General features: G+C 36.9%; 2 protein-coding genes across 4 annotated transcripts in view; one reads left to right on the forward strand and one right to left on the reverse strand.

Moving 5' to 3' along the window:
- PBLD (phenazine biosynthesis like protein domain containing) overlaps positions 1-16,926 on the forward strand; it is a 73,882-nt gene extending 56,956 nt beyond the window's left edge. The window contains exon 10 of the transcript XR_008205298.1: positions 16,765-16,926. The gene's annotated coding sequence lies outside the window, so the exon portion shown is untranslated. The remainder of the gene's footprint in view (positions 1-16,764) is intronic.
- The window catches only part of MYPN (myopalladin), a 69,690-nt gene that overhangs the window by 19,067 nt on the left and 32,664 nt on the right, over positions 1-17,959 (reverse strand). For 2 of the 3 annotated variants that reach the window (XM_052677987.1, XM_052677986.1), the window contains 11 exons: positions 16,744-16,919; positions 15,082-15,133; positions 13,301-13,448; positions 11,781-11,852; positions 11,436-11,577; positions 10,502-10,525; positions 8,328-8,444; positions 7,200-7,569; positions 4,589-5,173; positions 4,474-4,518; positions 2,723-2,870 (listed from right to left, as the gene is read on the reverse strand). In XM_052677987.1, coding sequence (XP_052533947.1) covers positions 2,723-2,870; positions 4,474-4,518; positions 4,589-5,173; positions 7,200-7,569; positions 8,328-8,444; positions 10,502-10,525; positions 11,436-11,577; positions 11,781-11,852; positions 13,301-13,448; positions 15,082-15,133; positions 16,744-16,919 — 1,879 coding nt within the window. The remainder of the gene's footprint in view (positions 1-2,722; positions 2,871-4,473; positions 4,519-4,588; positions 5,174-7,199; positions 7,570-8,327; positions 8,445-10,501; positions 10,526-11,435; positions 11,578-11,780; positions 11,853-13,300; positions 13,449-15,081; positions 15,134-16,743; positions 16,920-17,959) is intronic. The other variant, XM_052677988.1, reaches the window with a different exon arrangement.

Raw genomic sequence — 17,959 nt, forward strand, 5'->3', positions numbered from 1 at the left:
TCAAACTTGGTTCCCAAGAGGAACCTCTAAGCTCCGTTCTATTAAGGCATTATGGAAGTAGAGATGAATGGACGGGGAAGTTATTGCTCTCTTTGTGCATAAATACTGAAATAACCACTGGAGCAAGGAGAAGAATCCAAGTGTTTGTCCTAGTTCCTAGGCAGGAGAGTCCTCTTTCTCTCCATGTCCCTCTTTGTATCTGTCTTTTTTTTCTCCAGCACAAACTGGAAGAATTCTAGCAGCTTCCTTAGACAACCCTAACCATTAAGCTGAAATGCCCCACTAAGTGAGGGCCTGTTCCACACTGTCTGAAACTTTTTGTTTTGTTTTTGTTTACTGAGCTGTAAAAGGTGAGAGACAGACTTAAGTCTCCTTGTCAGGAAGCTGTTCTGAAAGGTGGAATTTCTAGATTTCTATCCTGCTAGTGAAGAATTGTCTGGGCTACAGCCTGAAATAATGCTGTACCCACTGGCAAGAAGTTAGGCTGTCCTTCTGGGGGTTAAAAGCTGTAAACTTGACTGTCCTCAGACCAAGGAAGAAACTGAGTAAAGTCTCCTGTGTCTTGCTGCAATTGGATAAAACTGATACTCAAATAGTGTATCTTCTGTTTGAAAGAACTGAGCAAATGTGATTTTGGATGTTTAGAATAACTGAACCACACTTTTTTTTTTTTTCCAACATTCCTAATTGTACAAATTTTTACCTGGCAGTATAATATGCTACCATCCACATAAGTCACAAGTATGGTGGTTTTTTTTCTAGTAAAAACGACAGCTTGTTATTGATGTGCTTCATCAAAACTGCAGGTTAGAATCTTATCAAAATCATATTTGTATTTCTGCCTGACTACCATAGCTGTACAAATCTGAAGACTAATCTGTTTTATGCAACATCAGCAAGATTACCAACTACATCCTGATTCTGGATTTCTTTGGTGGTGGTGATGAATGATGTACTGGATGAAACAAAAGGAGTACACCTGGATTATTAGATACCATGCTGAGTGTATAATGCTGACACATAGGAAAATCTTGACTTGTAAGCTAAACACTTCGCATGGAAGGCAATGATAGATAATAAATAGAGCATCAGGATGTAAATCACTCATTCTTTACTGCAATTTATACAGTAATACAAAAAAAATACTTTTACCTTAAGACACACGTGGTCATCTGCATTTTTATTCTGGATGATCTCTACATGCTCTGCAGATACTGTCAATGAGGTCAAATGCTGCTATTGAATTTTGGCATTATAATAAAGATAATGCTGTAGGACACTTTCTATAAGAAGGATATTTTGAAATTGCATGTAGAAGATACAAGGAAGCCAACAGTTGAGGATTCTTAGTGGATGTTTAACTCCATCATCTCTTATACAGAGTAGAGTTGCACTTGTTCTTAATAGAAAGTGAATAAGGTTCTTTTCTCGCATCATAACAATCAATTTAATGCAAACATGTAACATATAAGATGAAAATGTCTCAGTTTAAAATTTAACTACAAGAAGTAAAAACAGAACAAAATGAATGCAAATCCAGCTCTATAAAATATGATTCTCATACTGTTGATTGTTTTATAAATGGCAAAGCAATAGGAATTTTGAACAATGCTACACAGCTAGTCTCTTTAAATAATCACTGCTTTCACTGAGGAGAAAAATTAGACAAACTTTTTCAGTGTTTCAGGGATTTTGGAATTAAGTTTTTTGTTTGGTGTCATTTGGAATAATAAGTATATAAATAACTTCTGTGTCAGCAGATAGCTTTGACACTAGTGGTCATCACTGTTTCTGAAGAGATTATTATGCAGTTAACTTGAAAGACCGATTGGTATTTCACAGTAGCTTTCCATATAATTTCTCTTAGTACCAGAGCAAGTACAAATTGTAACACTCGTGATTCATCTGCAAAACACAGTGCTTGCCAGTTGTTTTACTCAAAGTGCTTTGGTGGTGCGATCTGTCAGAAGGAAAGGTCAAGAGCTAAAAAAATCCACCCCAAAACAGGTATTACACTGCAGTTGTTCAGAGAGGATAACTTATTCCAGAAGTTCCATGGCTTTTTGCTTATCTTTGGATGTTCCCTGTCAGAAGGGCTGATAAATGTGAAAAGTTACCTTACTGATGACAGATCAGGATAAACCATTACTTGCTGTGTTAAGTCTGTGCTGGTGGGATGACTATGGAGGACTCCACAGCTGAGGTGAGAACAGTAATCGCTTCTGGCCACACCAGCTATCTGGAAGTACTTAGCACACCCTACAAGGGTGAATGAACCTGACTTATCGTGATCTTAACCTCAAAATATTATTTCATTTTTAATTTTTGTTATTTTATAGACACTGCCCAGACTGGCGCATTTATTGATTCCAGTTAAGATGAACCGATTAGTACTTCCTTGAGCTTTAACATCTCAAAGCAGAAAAATGAAATCCAATGTGCTTCTGTGAGAAGAAAAGTTTTGCATTCCTACCACTCTCTGATAGAGATTATCAGAAATGAAAAATGCTAAAATGTCACAAACTAAAACCTCTAGAGCTGCATCCCCTCATACTTCCCTTTTAAAGCTTCACTTTGCTATTCCAAAACACTACTTACCACAAAAGCTTACTTGGCAAAGTAGTATAGCAGCTTTAATTGTGTAAACACCATTTATGCCACAAGTTGCATTACATACTTAGTTCACAAGAAAAAATTACCTTGTAATACTTGATTTTCTTACCTGCTGGCTACTTTGTTGATTAGTATCATCTCTGAAATGTAGTTTTCTTTCCAGGTCCTTCACAAGTGCAGCTTTATTTTCCCGAATAGATTCATCTGTTGGTAACTGCAAAGGCTTTGGATTTTTCTTTGTTACTCCCTGAGTTGAGCTATTAAAAGAACATTCTTATATGCATACTAATACACATATATTCACCTGCATGATATATTAAGATTCAGTTATCTGAATATAAGCCATATAAGCCAAAGCATAATATACGATTTTTTTTTTTTTTTTTTTTTTTGGGGGGGGGTGTGTGTACTATTCTTGTGGTGTTTCTCATTCTGATTAATGCTATCAAGAATGAAATACATTTTAAAGAAAATAAATGTTACAGTATTATAATAAAACTCTAGGTTCTGTTTTGATGTATCCTGGAATGATGTTGCAATGGATTAATGCCATGATTATACAACTAGTAGGTTTTACTATATCATGCAATAATTTGATAAGTTAGTACAATTTCATATTGACTTTTATCTCACATCTTCAGTGATGACTTTCTATCACTTTCCTTCATTTCTCTCACTTTTTTATGACACACATATAAAGCAGTTCTTTTTGATTTTGTAGATGTAGCATGTTTTCTTTTGGTGAGGTCTGAAAATAGCAATCTCTAGACTATCGTTTAAGAACTGAAACACAGCAGTCACATGATACTAGAGTACAAAGTTCTAGATTTCCAGTAGTTAAGATCTTAATAACAGCTCTAGGTAAAAGGCATGACTGACTATTGCTGTGCAAAGTATCTCCCCGTGGATTGTTCTGCATAAAAGATTCCAAGTATGTGCCACAGAGTGATTCTGATGACCTACCTGTGCTGAGCAATTAGGAAGTGACGGAGCAGGGATGCAACAATGATTTGAAGCCAGGATTTCCTGGCACAGAAGGTGGTGAATGCTGTGTATATGGCGGCACATTTTCTGTTGTAAGATCTGTGGATCCATTATCAGTAAGATAAGTAGGAGTCTGTGCTTACTGATGGTTATCACTAACTGGAGGTGTACTGTTAGTAAAGTGGGAGATATTGCTCGCTTTGTACAGGATTTGGAGTTGTAAGAATAGAGTTGTACAGATGCTAACCATGCTAACACAGAACTCAGTCTCTGCAAAAAGGATAGTAATTTTAACTCTCTATGTGAGAAAGGAACTGTAAAGGCCACAATCTTTCTAGCATATCAGTACCCTGATTTGCTTGTATGGTGCTATTGTCATTTTGTCAAGAAATCATGCTGGCTGTCAGTTAAAATATGTTTGTGCAAACCATTAATTCTTCTGAGATTTTCAACGAGGTCTTAAATACAGGAAGTATTGCAACCAGAAAAATAATTTTCCATAAGTTATTCCTTTAGATCTACCATGTGTAGGAAATTGCATGTTGCAAGGTACCAAAAGTTGTGCTTACAATAGTGCTAACACAAAGTGCTTGCAATATGTTAGAATGCTTTTGTAGCTGATGTAGGCAAATAGTCTTACAGTGACTTAACCTGCAAGCTCATTAAATCTTTTTTTCCCCAGTAGAATAGTCCTATTAATCTCTGACTGAGCCCCCGTACTGTTGTAGGCATCTACTTGAAAATTCTCTATAGCTTGAATTTATCTTGCTTTGAAGAGAAGATAAATAAAATATATAAGCTTATTTTTATAGAAACTTCTCTCTTCTTAACTGAATGTAAAGGTTAGAAGAAATAATGAGAATATATGTCACTCACTCTATTTTATGAATGACCCGCATTTCAGGAAGCTCTTCACTGAACCTTCAAACAGAAATGCATCTTAGTTTTCCTCAATGTCTCTGCTTCTGCACGTACAGTTAATACTACTTACGTGACTGGTGTGCTTCTGGGCAGCCCCATAGCATTGGTTGATGGTGGAGAAGGAAGTGAAGGAAGCACAGCGCTAAGGAAAGCTACTGGATTCTGAATCCAGCCAGTTGGGGAGACAGGAGCAGGAGTCACGCTTTGTGGCTGAAACTGTTTTACACTGGATGTAGACAGTGTTAATGGGACCGTAGATTCTTTAGGGCTTGGTGAAGACTGTTCACTTTTGCCTGTAAATCCTCCTGATGACCTCGATTGTGCAGGTGGAGGATTTCCTGTGATATTTTCCCTGCTATTTGTTCTTTGCATTCCTTGAGAGACGCTGCTGAATATTGTTACTGAGGAGCTAGAAGAGGAAATGATAGGTGGTGTGGTCTGCGATGGTAGAAACTGCTTAGGTCGGGTATAGCTGAACGCTTGTGAAACAGAGGCTTTGCTTTGCTTGTATGTGGTTGAGGTGGACTGTTGATTGAGTGAAGTAGCAGAATTCAATGAAGTCGTGTTGAATGACAAATCTCTCGTAGATGTCTGATGCACTTGCTGTTGCTCAAGCAAGACCTGGTTGTGAAGCTGTTTTAACTGGGTCAGATCGCTGCATACAAAATGAAGATGAGCAAGATTAGTCATATCTCTGGGTGAAAACTTTGTACTGGCTATGTTTCTGTATGTGAACTGCAAGAGAAAAGACTATATCCTGTGATAGAATAACAGTTAGGGCAAGTTGCTAAATGACATTCTCTAACAGTACAAGAAGAGTGTTACGCTAGTTGGACTCTATACTTTCCTTCCTCCTTGTTCCTTGCTAGGATAATGATCAAAGTGCTTTGAAAATTATTTGGCTGAAGATGCTTTTTGCACTTCAACATATAAAATATAATTAAAGACCTTACCTGAAAATATTTAAGGGCTAGCATTGTCCAGCATTACATAGCATTCTGCTGTGTATTACCTTAGTACATCTTTGCTTGTGTTTAAAAAAAAAAGTAGGACTGGATTTGTTGGAATGAGAATTTGCAAGCCAGAAATTGCATGCAGTTATTCGTTTCCTGCTCACGTGAGTTCTGAGAACAGCATTTTAGCTGATAAGGCTTTGTGATAATTCACACTGACACTTGATGATAGGCAGTAGTGATCAATTAGAGAATGCTCATGCAATTGTTATTTCTTAGATACTATCTACTGCATATTGTATTCAAGGCTTTTCTACTTTGCAACTAAGAAAAAAATACTTAACAAAATAAACCACAATGTAAAATATACATGGGAATACAGCATACAGAAAATATTCTAGCTTTTACCCTTCCAAAAAAACCCAAAAAGAATTTAAAAGAAACTGATCATGTTGTCCAGTATTGAATAAATAGTTCAGAAAGTGAAAAATATAGAAGCAGAAACTAAATGGCACTGCCAAACCAAGTAAGTTAACCAAACTTTTTACTTTAAGAAATTATTGTTTCTATAATTTACTAAACAAAAATCACATTAAATTCTGGTTAAGACAGGAATTTCAAGCTTCCAAAACTAGAAAGAAGTTGTGCAATCCTGATTTTTTTATTTTTTGTCTCCTTCACATACATCTGCATATGAACGCACTCCTTTGTTACAGCTTGTGGGTTTTTCCTGAGAGAAATCATGGCTTATGAAAGCAGAGATGCAAGTTGTGGCCAACATAAACACTGCTTCTGCTCACCTCTTAAACACACTGTAGCTCTGCAAGTCGACAGGACCGTGAGGCTGGGTTTCAAAAATAATAATAACAATAAAAAAATTCTGCTCCAGGTTCTTCCTCTGTCACTTGGTAAGTTATTTTCTTGCTTGCAATGTTTCGTCCTATGAAATTACATCCCTGCTTAAGAGCATCGTTGAATTACTTTATAAAGTCCTTCCCTAGCCTTTAGTTAAGCTTCTCTCTGTTTAAGAAGTGTGCTCTTTGTTAAGCTAGATTTTGGAGGTTCTAAAAATGCTGAAAGGATTCTTAATACACTGCAGTGTATGTTCCAGAGATTTTTCTCTAAGAGAATTACGCAGCTATTTAAAATTTTTTCCCTTGGACTCAGTGCACTAATCATGCGGGTGCTTTTTAGTTCAGTTGATTTCACATTACCAAACACTTAAGTATTTCATCCTTTTTTTTTCTTCTTTTTTTTAAGGAAAGTTACATTTGTAAGACACAGGCATGAGGCATGGCCTTTGGGACTCTGATTGCTAGCTAGTTGCTTGCCCAAACTGCGGGCAAGACTGAAAATGAATGCTTTTGGCAAAACTGCATACTGAGAATTGAGTGAGATATATCTGAAAAGCCCGTTTCTATTTTGCCTGCACAGAAGCATTGTTATCTGTTGTTTGCAGCTGAAAACTGTAGAATTAAATAAACCTTAAAGGGGTAAGTATTTTCTATAAATTTGGAGAATGCTTTTCTCAAGAGGGATATACATCTCTTTAGAACATGTTTTCTGAGAGTACAGTTAATTAGATTAGCACTGTGTGATATTGCTTGTTCCACGTTTGAGTCTTGTGCCTTAGTGCAACAATCTCTTGGTCTATGAATAGACACTTGATAATGCAGATATTAAATAATATCAGTGATGCTACTGAGTCTTAGAATACCTTTTACTTACAGCTTTGGTTTAGCCAGTACTGGAGGGGGTTCCTTGGATGGTGATGTTGGCTCTGGTATTTTCACTGGCTGTCCGTTTATCTTGTCATGAAAATAGCTGGGTCTGGTTTTGTTTGTAGTGCCAAGTCCATCTTCTGGTGGCGATTCACTTCCTTTATCATCTTCAGGCAGCTTGAAGTGCACACGGAGGCCTATCTTGGAACTCGATCTGGGTTCATTGTGGTTCACAAGAACACCTTCAAGTTTAGGTTTGGGGTTTTCATTTACTACACGCTGGGAAGGATTATGTGGGGGCGATTGATTTTCAACAGCTATTGAGTTGATTGAGCTCATTGTGTGAAGGGCAGCAGCATTATTACTGTCTTCAGGTGCTGAAATAATAAATATCAAACTTTTGATGATAAATACCATAAATTATGGTGAACTGAAATTAGGGAATTTAAAATTGGAAAAACTCACTCTAATGTTTTTGCCAGCTGTTGGAAAGAGTAATTTGACCTTATTCCTTTAACAATGAACTCCCTTAAAGAAATACTGGGAAGGGGGAAGAGGCAGGAGGAGCTGCCAGAGCCCTAGTTTGGAAAATCCAGTAGTGTTCTACAGCCACATCCCTGTGATTTCCACCAGTGTCTTTGAAATACAAACTTTCTTTTCACAGAATTCTCTTACTCAGTAGTTGTGAAGAGTACTTTCACAGGCCTTGAGTTGAATTAGAGTCAAGTGTGCTGTGTTATTTGTTTTTTTTTTTGTACTGGTTCTTTGCTTGCTTATCTGCTTAGTGCCTTGACAGCATGAATCCTGCTGGCAGCATAAAAGAATCTGTTTGGGAATTTCCTCCTTTGGCTCAGCGCTAAAGGACATTTGAAATAGCCAACCAGACAGCCCTTCAGATTCCAGAAATGGCTATTGCACAGATCTTAAAGTTAGCAAAAGCCCTGCTGTGGGAAGGGTTGTGGGGCATTCATTCCCTAACATTCCTATTTCCTTCACATTTCTAACTGGGGAAAGACTCTTTGAAAAGATGTAGCATTCTGTGTTTCTGATCTGGATATGCTCCTTGGACCACACAGTGCAACAGTGTGCCCTGCTCATATTCACTAGCAAGCAAATGACTAAAGCATTCTCTTACCTTTGACAGTTAGCTGAGCTATACTAGATACTGTGCCATACTTATTGCTTGCAGTACAGGTGAAGCTGCCAGAATCTTCTGAAAATACTTCAGCAATAACCAGAGTACAAATTTCCTCTGCAAAACATTGGAACAATATTATTACTTGTAATGAGCATACAGTGAACAAACACAAAGCTTTGATTACCAGAGGCGACATTACAGTAATGTTTTCCACCTTTTTCAGTTTGATTTTTTTTTGTTTCGTCTTTTTTGTCAGTTTTGGCAGCCTTTGTGTGCAGCAGCTGTTATCAGCATTGTCTGTAGCAACTGGTACGCTCTGTGCTCCAGCATGCCCAACAAAAGTGGAGAACAGGTGGCAGCAATGTTTGGAAAACATTGGAGAATGTCCTCCTAATCATGTAAAGTAGACTTTCTCTGTGAATAACTTAAAATTGAATTTGGAGAAATATCATGCACTCTCTTCACTAGTAATTTTAAAAAAATATATGTATGCAAATGGAAAGATTAGGTGTAATTAACTGGGAAAATTCAAGTAGAGTCACCCTGTGAGATGAAGAAAAGTGAGACACATACCTTATGGCCAGCATTTTTCAAAAGTACTAGTGAAGATTTGCAGATAGAGGTGACTGTGCTTTTAGAAAGTTGCTTTTTTCTGTGAAGAAAGCTCTTGTGGGAGTGAAAAATGTGAGTGAAAAATTTTGTCATAAAAATGAAATTATGTCCTGAATAGTCAATCAGGGATTACTGCCTGAGCAGAATCTAACATCCAAGACAGTATCTGACATCTAGGCAGCAGCAAATGAACTAGATGATCTCCAGAGGTCTCTTTCGACCCCTGATTCTTTGATTATTACATCTTTTCTTCAGGCAGCTGGGAAGGGGAGGGAGGGTAGCATCTAAAGGGTGCCAAAACATGGACTGATAGCATTTTTTCTTTAGTCAGTGACTACTTTGCTACCATTTTGCAAGAAATGTTCCTTAAGCTTCACAGGATTAATATTTTATGAGTATTTCTGTAGAAGACTGTACCATGCTTAAATGTGATTTTCATGTCATCCCTATGAAGAATCTAGTAGCAGAGAAGAGGTTATCTGCTTACAACTACAGAGGAATAATAGTTTATTATAGTAGTAGGATTATAAGAACTAGTTTAAGGCATTATAGTATCTAGTTTATAGTACTTGGATTTGCCAACCATTGCATGCATGGAAATCCAGATTCCTTCTGAATGAGCAGCAGGTGATGAGGCAGTGACAACTGCACCCAACTGGTTACCCACTAAAAACTGCTTCACATTACTCAGCAGTGATGCCACTGGACAGTAAAGGAATGGCATCAGTAGGTTCTGGTAGAAGTTCAATTTATTCATTCCTAAATCTAAGAGGCACAGACATTGCATAGAGAGGGATGATCCTATAAATTTCACAAGAGTCTATTTCAAGACATTTTTGGGGGTAAAAATATTTTAATATGGCAAGGAGAAAAGTTACCCAAGCCTGTATTCCATGATTGGTAATTTTTTTGTCTCAAGAGAGGCTACTTTATTTTTAATAGTGAAAAATATAACAGAGAAGGTGACTATTTTACGGAGAAGTAATCAAAATCTATAAGACTCCTTTGCTCAAATCAAGCAGAGTAGTCTGTGCTCTGCTCTGACCCTTAAAGTGAGCAAATCCAGTCACTTTTTTAGGATTTGCTGATATCAGGGGTGGAACACCTGATGTGATACTCTCGTATTACCGTGGTAGGGAGCAAAGGGAATGGCTGACATGGCTAAACATCTGATGCAATATCCCCAACTGGTGAAGTAGATAAAAATAGTGCAGACCTACATCATTTGGTGCACTTCTTAACCTCAGATGTAGGGGGACCCTCATACATTAATGTTGTTAATCCTCAGCATGTAAACATGTAATGGTTAGGCCCTAGGACAGAACTGGGTCAAACCAGAATGGAAACATTATTTTCTTCAAAAGTGATGTAATTAATTCAAGTTCTATGTTTACAAAACATTCTGTAGTTATATATATCTCACTACTAGCTATTGGATGTAAGTAAATTAAGAAATTGCTTTAATTACATTATAGAGTTTAATTGTTTAATATTTTGTGAGATTAAATCACCAAAGTGATATACAGTGAATAAAGTGTGACCTTCTTGATGATACTCACCTGGTTCAGCCATAGATCGTGGTTCTAAAGGGAAGGATAACAGAATTAGTACATGAAGTATATTTTCTTTTGCCAATATATATATATATTTTTTCTTGAACGCTAACTCTATAACCTGATCTCCTCTGTATAACAGAGTATTCCCTTTGGAGCAATGTTCTGTTTAGGGGGTGGCAGAGACAGTTAAGCCTTCTACTCAACAGTATGTCAAATCCTTTGTACATTATGAACACCTTTGAGCACTTACAAACAGAAAACAAATTCTGCAAGAAGGAGATTTTTGCATTATTAGTTTTACTTCAGTGTGTGTTGATGATTTCTGAAGCTATTACGCGCATGAAATCAAGTTATGATAAAACAGCTTTCATTTAGTTTTGATTTAGTGTGATATTTAAGGATTTTTCTACTGAGTTTTAGCAAATTCAGCATTCTAATGACTTATGTGAAAGCCACAGACATTTCAGCTGTATTAGAAAAGGGAAATAGAAGTATATACTTATAACCAACCATGTATTATGTGCAAAGAGGTACATGTGAGAATGCTAATGTGTTCATCACATTACTTTTGTGGAGAAGTAAGCAATCCTCTGTCTGCAAGCACTAATGTAGTGGCACTTAAGTAAAACATGAGGCTCTTCATAGGCAACAGAACTCTACATAAATGGTGCAGAAAGAAAAAGAAACAGCAGAATTGAGGCTGAGTTAGAAAAGGATTTTATAGTATAAAGGAGATTAAAGCAGAAGGCAAAACAATGCAGTAGTTTAGGGAATCTGAGACAGATACTACCTGTCAGCAGTTCAATTCATCCACAGTTTTGGCTTCTGGGACCCACATTTATTGCTGTAAATATGGCTTATAAGGCTCTTAGCATTGTAGTAAGAAACCCAGTGTTCCTATGTTAACAGTTTTGTTGTTTGCCTATAAGAAACCTACTTTTCTGTAATATCCGAAAATCTGGAGAATCTTCTATCAGTGTTCCTTCTCGATACCATTCAACCTTTGGGGAAGGCGCTCCTTTCACCCGGCATTCAAAGACTACAAGCTGCCCCTCAGAAGCTGAAATATCCTGTAACATCTAACAAAGGAAATGAATACACACAGTCAGTACACGTTTTATTGGACTACAAGTAATACTGATTTCAGTAAGGTTTCATATGATGACTTGAGTGCTTGAATGCCTTAAGAAATGCATAATTCCTGTATTTCCTTTCACAGCTGAAAAGTCCTCTCTATACAGTTAATTTATCTCTTAATGAAATATGTCATGAAACAAGTTACCTTTGTAAACACAGGAGCAGCAACTATAGGTCTTCCATCCAATCCTTGCAAATAGTTTGTGGGGCTTTCAGCCTGTAGATTGCAAAATACCACATGATGTTTGGGGAAAAAAGATTTTTCTGTATGTAGAAGGGACGTGACACATCTTTTACAATCTAGTTAAATAATTTGAAAATGGAAAGGCTCAGGCACCCCCCCCCCATCCCCCCTTGAATTTTAGATGAAGAGGGCTTCCTGTAAGAATTTTATTCTAGTTTAAATAATTTCTGGGATTGAGTAGTGAAAAATACATCAATTTTACAAAGCATTGCTATTACTAAATCCTAGATGAGAGAATTATTCAGATTGCTATTACTAAATCCTAGATGAGAGAATTATTCAGATGCTGTATACTAGAAACATGGAAAATGTAGGTTCTGAAAGGAGGAAGAAACTTAAGTGAGTGTCAGATTGATAGGTGAATACTGTATGGTTGTTGAGGAGTATGAAATGTGCTTTATGCTCATGGAATGATACAAAAAGAGATTTTGGTGAGTGAATTCCAGAGCAAAGCTTACAATGCAGTGAATAAATGTTGCTCCATTGCTGGCTATTGGAAAACTTGGTTATATAACTTGATTAGTAGAATTTCTTAATTGAAATAAAAGTTGCCCCGGAACACCAGAATTAGGGATTCAGCATCTCAAGAGAACACAGCCAAATTTTACACATGGTGTCTTACAGGCCAGGAAGCTTGAATGTGGTAATAAGTTTTAGAGATTATAATAATTTCTTAGTTAGGATACCTCTGTCAAAATGCATCACAAAGGCTTAGTTCTGTTTCCTTTGTAGTCAAAAGTAAAACCGCATTGCTTCATCTGTTCCATCTCTTTAGTGATTGCCACCTATTTCTAGGCTGTACATGTTGCAAAGGCAATATGGAGGGAATTTCTCATTAACTTTTCAACGATTTTAAAGTAAGTTTCATTTTTAAATAAATACCACTGTTCTTTCCTATTAAGGAAGAAATCTGTTATGATTATTCTGAAAGCGTGGAATGAAAAGGTCCGGAACTGCATGCTAACATTAATGAGAAACTGCTGTGAGAGAGGGAGAGGAAAAAATTGAAGGCTGCTGGTATTGAAAGTGATTGAGTCAGTCTGCAATGTGAAGACGCCAGTGAGCTGACTTATGCTTCCAAGTGCCCTTCGTGGCATGCAGTGTCTGACCTGCTGGAGTGCACACAGGCTTCTGTGGCTGGCTGAGCTAGCAGCAGCTGCTCCTTCTGCTCACTGCTGCAGAGATGCCTGTACCCAGGGATGAAAGGTTCCCTTCCCTTTGCCAGGTGGTAAAGGTTAGCTGGCAGCCCGGACATCTCGTCTGCATATGCAATTACTAAATGGCTGCAAGTTTCAAAGCTGAAGTGCAACAGTGAAGCAAAAACTGGAAAATGTTGAGATTCTGAGCCTCAGGCTGTGGATTAAGCGCCACTTTAAGAGCTTGCTTTTGATTCTGGAAATGAAATATATTGTCTCTCCTACCTGATTAACTGGCATAGACACAGTCTGGACAGGTGCTGACAAAGGCTGGACCACAGTAGATGATGCCTTGGAAGTTTCTAGAGGCTTGGTTGCAGCTCTGGTAGCAGGAGGTGCTACCTTCATGGAGGTGTCAGCTGGCTTTAGGTTGCTGTGTAATATTAACCAGAAAGAAATTTTTTAACTGGAAGCTAGAGCTACGTGCATTTCCTTTGGTTATGTCTGTACTAGCTATGTGTCAACCCTGACGGCACTTCTGAGATTGAGTTCTAGTATGTACAACCAGGTAAACTTCATTTTGGAAGAATCAGCCTGCGTATCTTGATACTTTAATCACTCATCTTGCTCAGATACTCCAAATGTAATAAAATGGCCTGAGTTAGCCCAGCTGTAGCTTGAAAAATGCTATTAACTGCTCTGAGTAGCATGAAAGGGTGATAGCAGTTTCTCTTGCACTGCTCACTAAGTTTGTATGCAGATCTGGGCTCATAAGGTAATGAAAATACTGTGGTCCACTTAGATACAGATTCAATAATCCTTTGCAAAGTTTTAAAAAAACAAACAAGAAAAACCCAACCAAACGGGAGGGGTGTGTTTTCTGACCAACAAATCATTCAGAGTTACTGTACGGGTTGACAACTACTCACTTCTTCTGTCTGTTCCTACATGGAAGTAAAAATTTTGACATTTTATTTTTCTGGTGAAGTAAAATGATGCAGAGAACTAAGATTAAAAAAAAAAAAAAATAAAAAAAAAAAATCTCATTTTGAATTATGTGCTGGCTGATCTGCAATGCACCACAAATCCCTTCAGGAAAGCCAGCCTTCAAACCCCAGGAGGCAGTCTGAGATATTATAGTGGTAAGAGCTGGAAACTAAGCAAAAATAAGACACCTTGATTATACCTATACCTGATCTTTCAGAATTCTACTGTTTGAGGACGTCCGTGTACAATGTCAGAACAGCATTCTTGTTTTTTCTTAAGTAATGAAGAATGTGATGTTACTTCAAGATTTAATGATATTAGCAGACTCAAGAGATGCTGTCAAGTAATCAGGATGATGATCAGAATTAGGATCAGGATCAATACTGTATTAATCACTAACGAGTTAATTGAGGAAAAACTGCTATTCCTGAGACACTTGGAAAGCTCTAAGCTAAAACAATAGAAAAACTTAGCAGTTGATCCCCAAACCTGTGAGATTTTCTTAATCTTAAGTTTTATATGAAACCTCTAAGCTTATCACAGTCCATAAATCAATCCAATCTGGTATATTTTATGACTTTGAGATAAAAATCACCTAAGACAAGATTTGCTTTATGTCAGGCTATGAAGTAGTTCAATCATACTGCAATGTTTTGTATTTGATTTAAAGTGAATACTTTATTCTTGATAAATTATGGAGGAAAAACAGAGTGCATAAGTCTATCTAATTGAAGTTTGCTTTTCATAAGCATTGGTTGCATTTTATATTGAATTGGTGTATACGAAGGAGTTTAAAATAGTGATTATTGTGGCTTTTCACCTGTCTGATTCCATTTCCAGTTAACAGAAAAACTTTGATTTTTGAAAGACTAACAGCATTGGATCAGGTTCTAAATGCACAGGGAATGGATTTTGTTTAGGAAAAATTAGAAAACAATTTCCCAGATTTTAGATTACATCTGACACCAAACAAAGCCCAAATAAAAGCATAGGAGTTGCAAAATAGAAATGGAAATATCTACACTTGCAGGCTTATTTAGCTGTAAAAAATAAAGAAGTATAACTTATTTTAAACTTACTGATCCATTTCGTCTCTGACGGTTTCACCTTCAGAGTCAGAAGAAGAGGCTCCTATGAAAACCCAGAAAGAAAAAAAAAACACTTAGTGGTGTGGTTTTTGGAGAATTTTGTCTAAGAATCATACAAACCAGTATTAAGAATTCCCATAGAGTATTTAAAGAATGCTGTATCAATATTTATTACAAAGGTATGCCAAAATGCAAGATCATGTTGCAGTGGATGTGAACCATGCTGTTCATTACATAGAGTACAAGATGCAGAACTGCTGTTGACATAAAACAGATTTAGAATGAGGGTCAATTGAAATAAGCAAAACAGCATCTGTGAGTGAATGCATACCTGAGTACTCCTCAGGATCTATTTAAAATGCCACTATTATATTAGTCTTTAATTGCCATTGTGGATCAAATAAGAGCTGCTTTTCTCAAGCACCTGTTAGAAGAAAAGGAGGGGGAAAAAAACACACCTGGGATCACAACTATTGTTCATACATTGGTGCCTTGTAGCACAGTTAAGAGAAGATATCAGCACGGTTTACTAACAGCTGTCTTCTTGAGACACGTTACACTTCTAATTCAGTCTTCACTGACTTTGGAATTGTCATTTTCTCTGTGGCTTCTGCTAATAAGCGCATCCATCTGCCATGTGTTCCACCCAGCATCCACTGAGTTAGATAAAAGCAGGCCTTGGCCCAAGTGTTAAGGACTAAGAAACCTCTGCCAAGCACAGACATCTCTCTTTAATGTTGGGGCAGTGCTGATACTAAAAAAGGATTCGTCCTTTTGCTGTCAGATTAGAGAAGTGAACAAAGAATAATGATAGAGTGAAAGTACTCTTGTATTAAGTGGGGTAGGTGCTTTAATTTATGAATGGTCACACTGTTGTCAGTGGTGTCACATACTAATATATTCATCTGTCTGAGAAACAAAAAAAAAAAAAAGAGGAAAATTCTACATGCTTATTTTAAATTTGCAATCCTCTTAATGTGGTGATGGATACAATCTAAAACCTTACCAAAAAGGTGTTATAAAGAGATAACTTATAGACCTTTCTTAGGAAAGGTAGGAAAAAATGCTAGGTAGAAAAAGGAGGGGAGAAAAAAAAATAGACTTCAATATGCGGAGACATATTTTGTTTTGTTTACAGCATCTATTGTGCAGGTAAAAGATCCAATTGCTGCTGTGTACTTTATCATTTTGGTTACAGCATCCCAATAATAAGTTAGGATTGAGCTACTTGAAAATTTTTCTTGTGGAAAAAGACCAGCTCTGACGAGCTATCCTACATTCAATCTACAATAATGACTCTAGGGAAAAGGGGCTGATTAAAATTACACACAAAGTTGAGATTTCTTTTATTTAGAGTAACCACGTGCAAAAAACATCTGTTGGTATTGGAATTTCAATGTTTTTAGACTTTGATCTTGCAATGAAATATGTAAAATCTCTGGGAAGCAACATAATTAAAATCATAAGTAAAGAGCAATCAATTATATGAAAGATGTTTTACAGAGATGCTAAGTATGTTAGTAGTGACTGAAATGACTTCTGTGTATTTTTGTGATAAATCTAATAAGCACGTAACATACAAAATGCATAATTTTATCTTAATTCTGTATTACTTATTTCAGCAACCATTTCTGAAACAACTTATAATGTTACCTTCTATGTAAATCTCTGCAGATGTGGAGTCTGTTCCATAGATATTTGAAGCAAAGCACGAGTAACGTCCTGTATCCTCCTCAAAAGCTTCAACAATTACCAGTGAGTGTCGATCACCTGTCTGGATAATTTGAATGTCTGGTGAATTTTCAAGCTCCTTGCCTTCACAGTACCACCTGCAAGGTAATACATAAATAAATAAATAAATTTGGTTTTATCAGTAAAAGCAACCTGACAACGAGAATGACAACACTGGAAGTCTTTCTGATGATAAAATGGGTAGTTTTTAGCCTGAAGGTCCAAGCAGAGTATTGCAGACAAGCTGGATCAACAGTCATAGAAATAAAATATTTACAGCTTCCACAATATTCAGGTACAGAGAATAACAGAGCTCCTTTCTTTGCAGTATTTTAAACATACTAACAAACTAGTTTATATAAGGGATGTATTTTTCCTGATTTATAGAATTCAATAGTAGGGTGGAAGAAAATGAAGCTATGAGGTTGGAACACTATCAGTCCAGCTCTGAATTCTCTTAAGGTGCATTTAGATCTGTGTTGTAGCTTAAAGAGTAGCAAAAAAAACCCCACAAAACAATCCTTAAAGAAACAAATTTCCTTTGAATTTTTGATTCCAAGGTTCATGTTGTCTCAGAACGTGACTTACAGGAAATTTCACATTACTCTTCATTTTGTGAAAAAGTAAGAAAATCTGCTTTTGGTAAAAAAAAAAAAAGTAAAAACAAAAACAAACAAAAAAAACCCCCACACATAAATACAGAAAGAGAAGTGATTTATTAAAATATGGTGATACTTCCTTACAGGGCAACAGCAGTAAGAAATCTGGATCCTGAATTCTTTTCTGCATGACATTGCTCTATTTCTCTTTGAAACCCAGCTAAATATCCACAAGTATTTTGGGCCCTTTAGAGACTTCACATTCTCATCTAAGACTTTCCTAAGTGCTCTTAATTCCCTCAGTTTTCAGAAGGCTGGTTTCAACAAATGTAGGAGCCCAAGGAAAAGAAAAAGCAGCCCCCGAACAGACAGTTCATTGAGATGTGTTCATGACAGAAACCATCAGCTCAATTTTTGAGAACTAACAGCAGCAGAGAACAGTCAGTGATCCTCCCCCTCTACTCTGCCCTGGTGAGGCCTCATCTGGAGTACTGTGTCCAGTTCTGGGCTCCCCAGTATGAAAAAGACAGGGATCTCTT

This window comes from Tympanuchus pallidicinctus, unplaced genomic scaffold (genome assembly GCF_026119805.1).
Source record: "Tympanuchus pallidicinctus isolate F22 unplaced genomic scaffold, pur_lepc_1.0 scaffold16, whole genome shotgun sequence".
Taxonomy (NCBI): domain Eukaryota; kingdom Metazoa; phylum Chordata; class Aves; order Galliformes; family Phasianidae; genus Tympanuchus; species Tympanuchus pallidicinctus.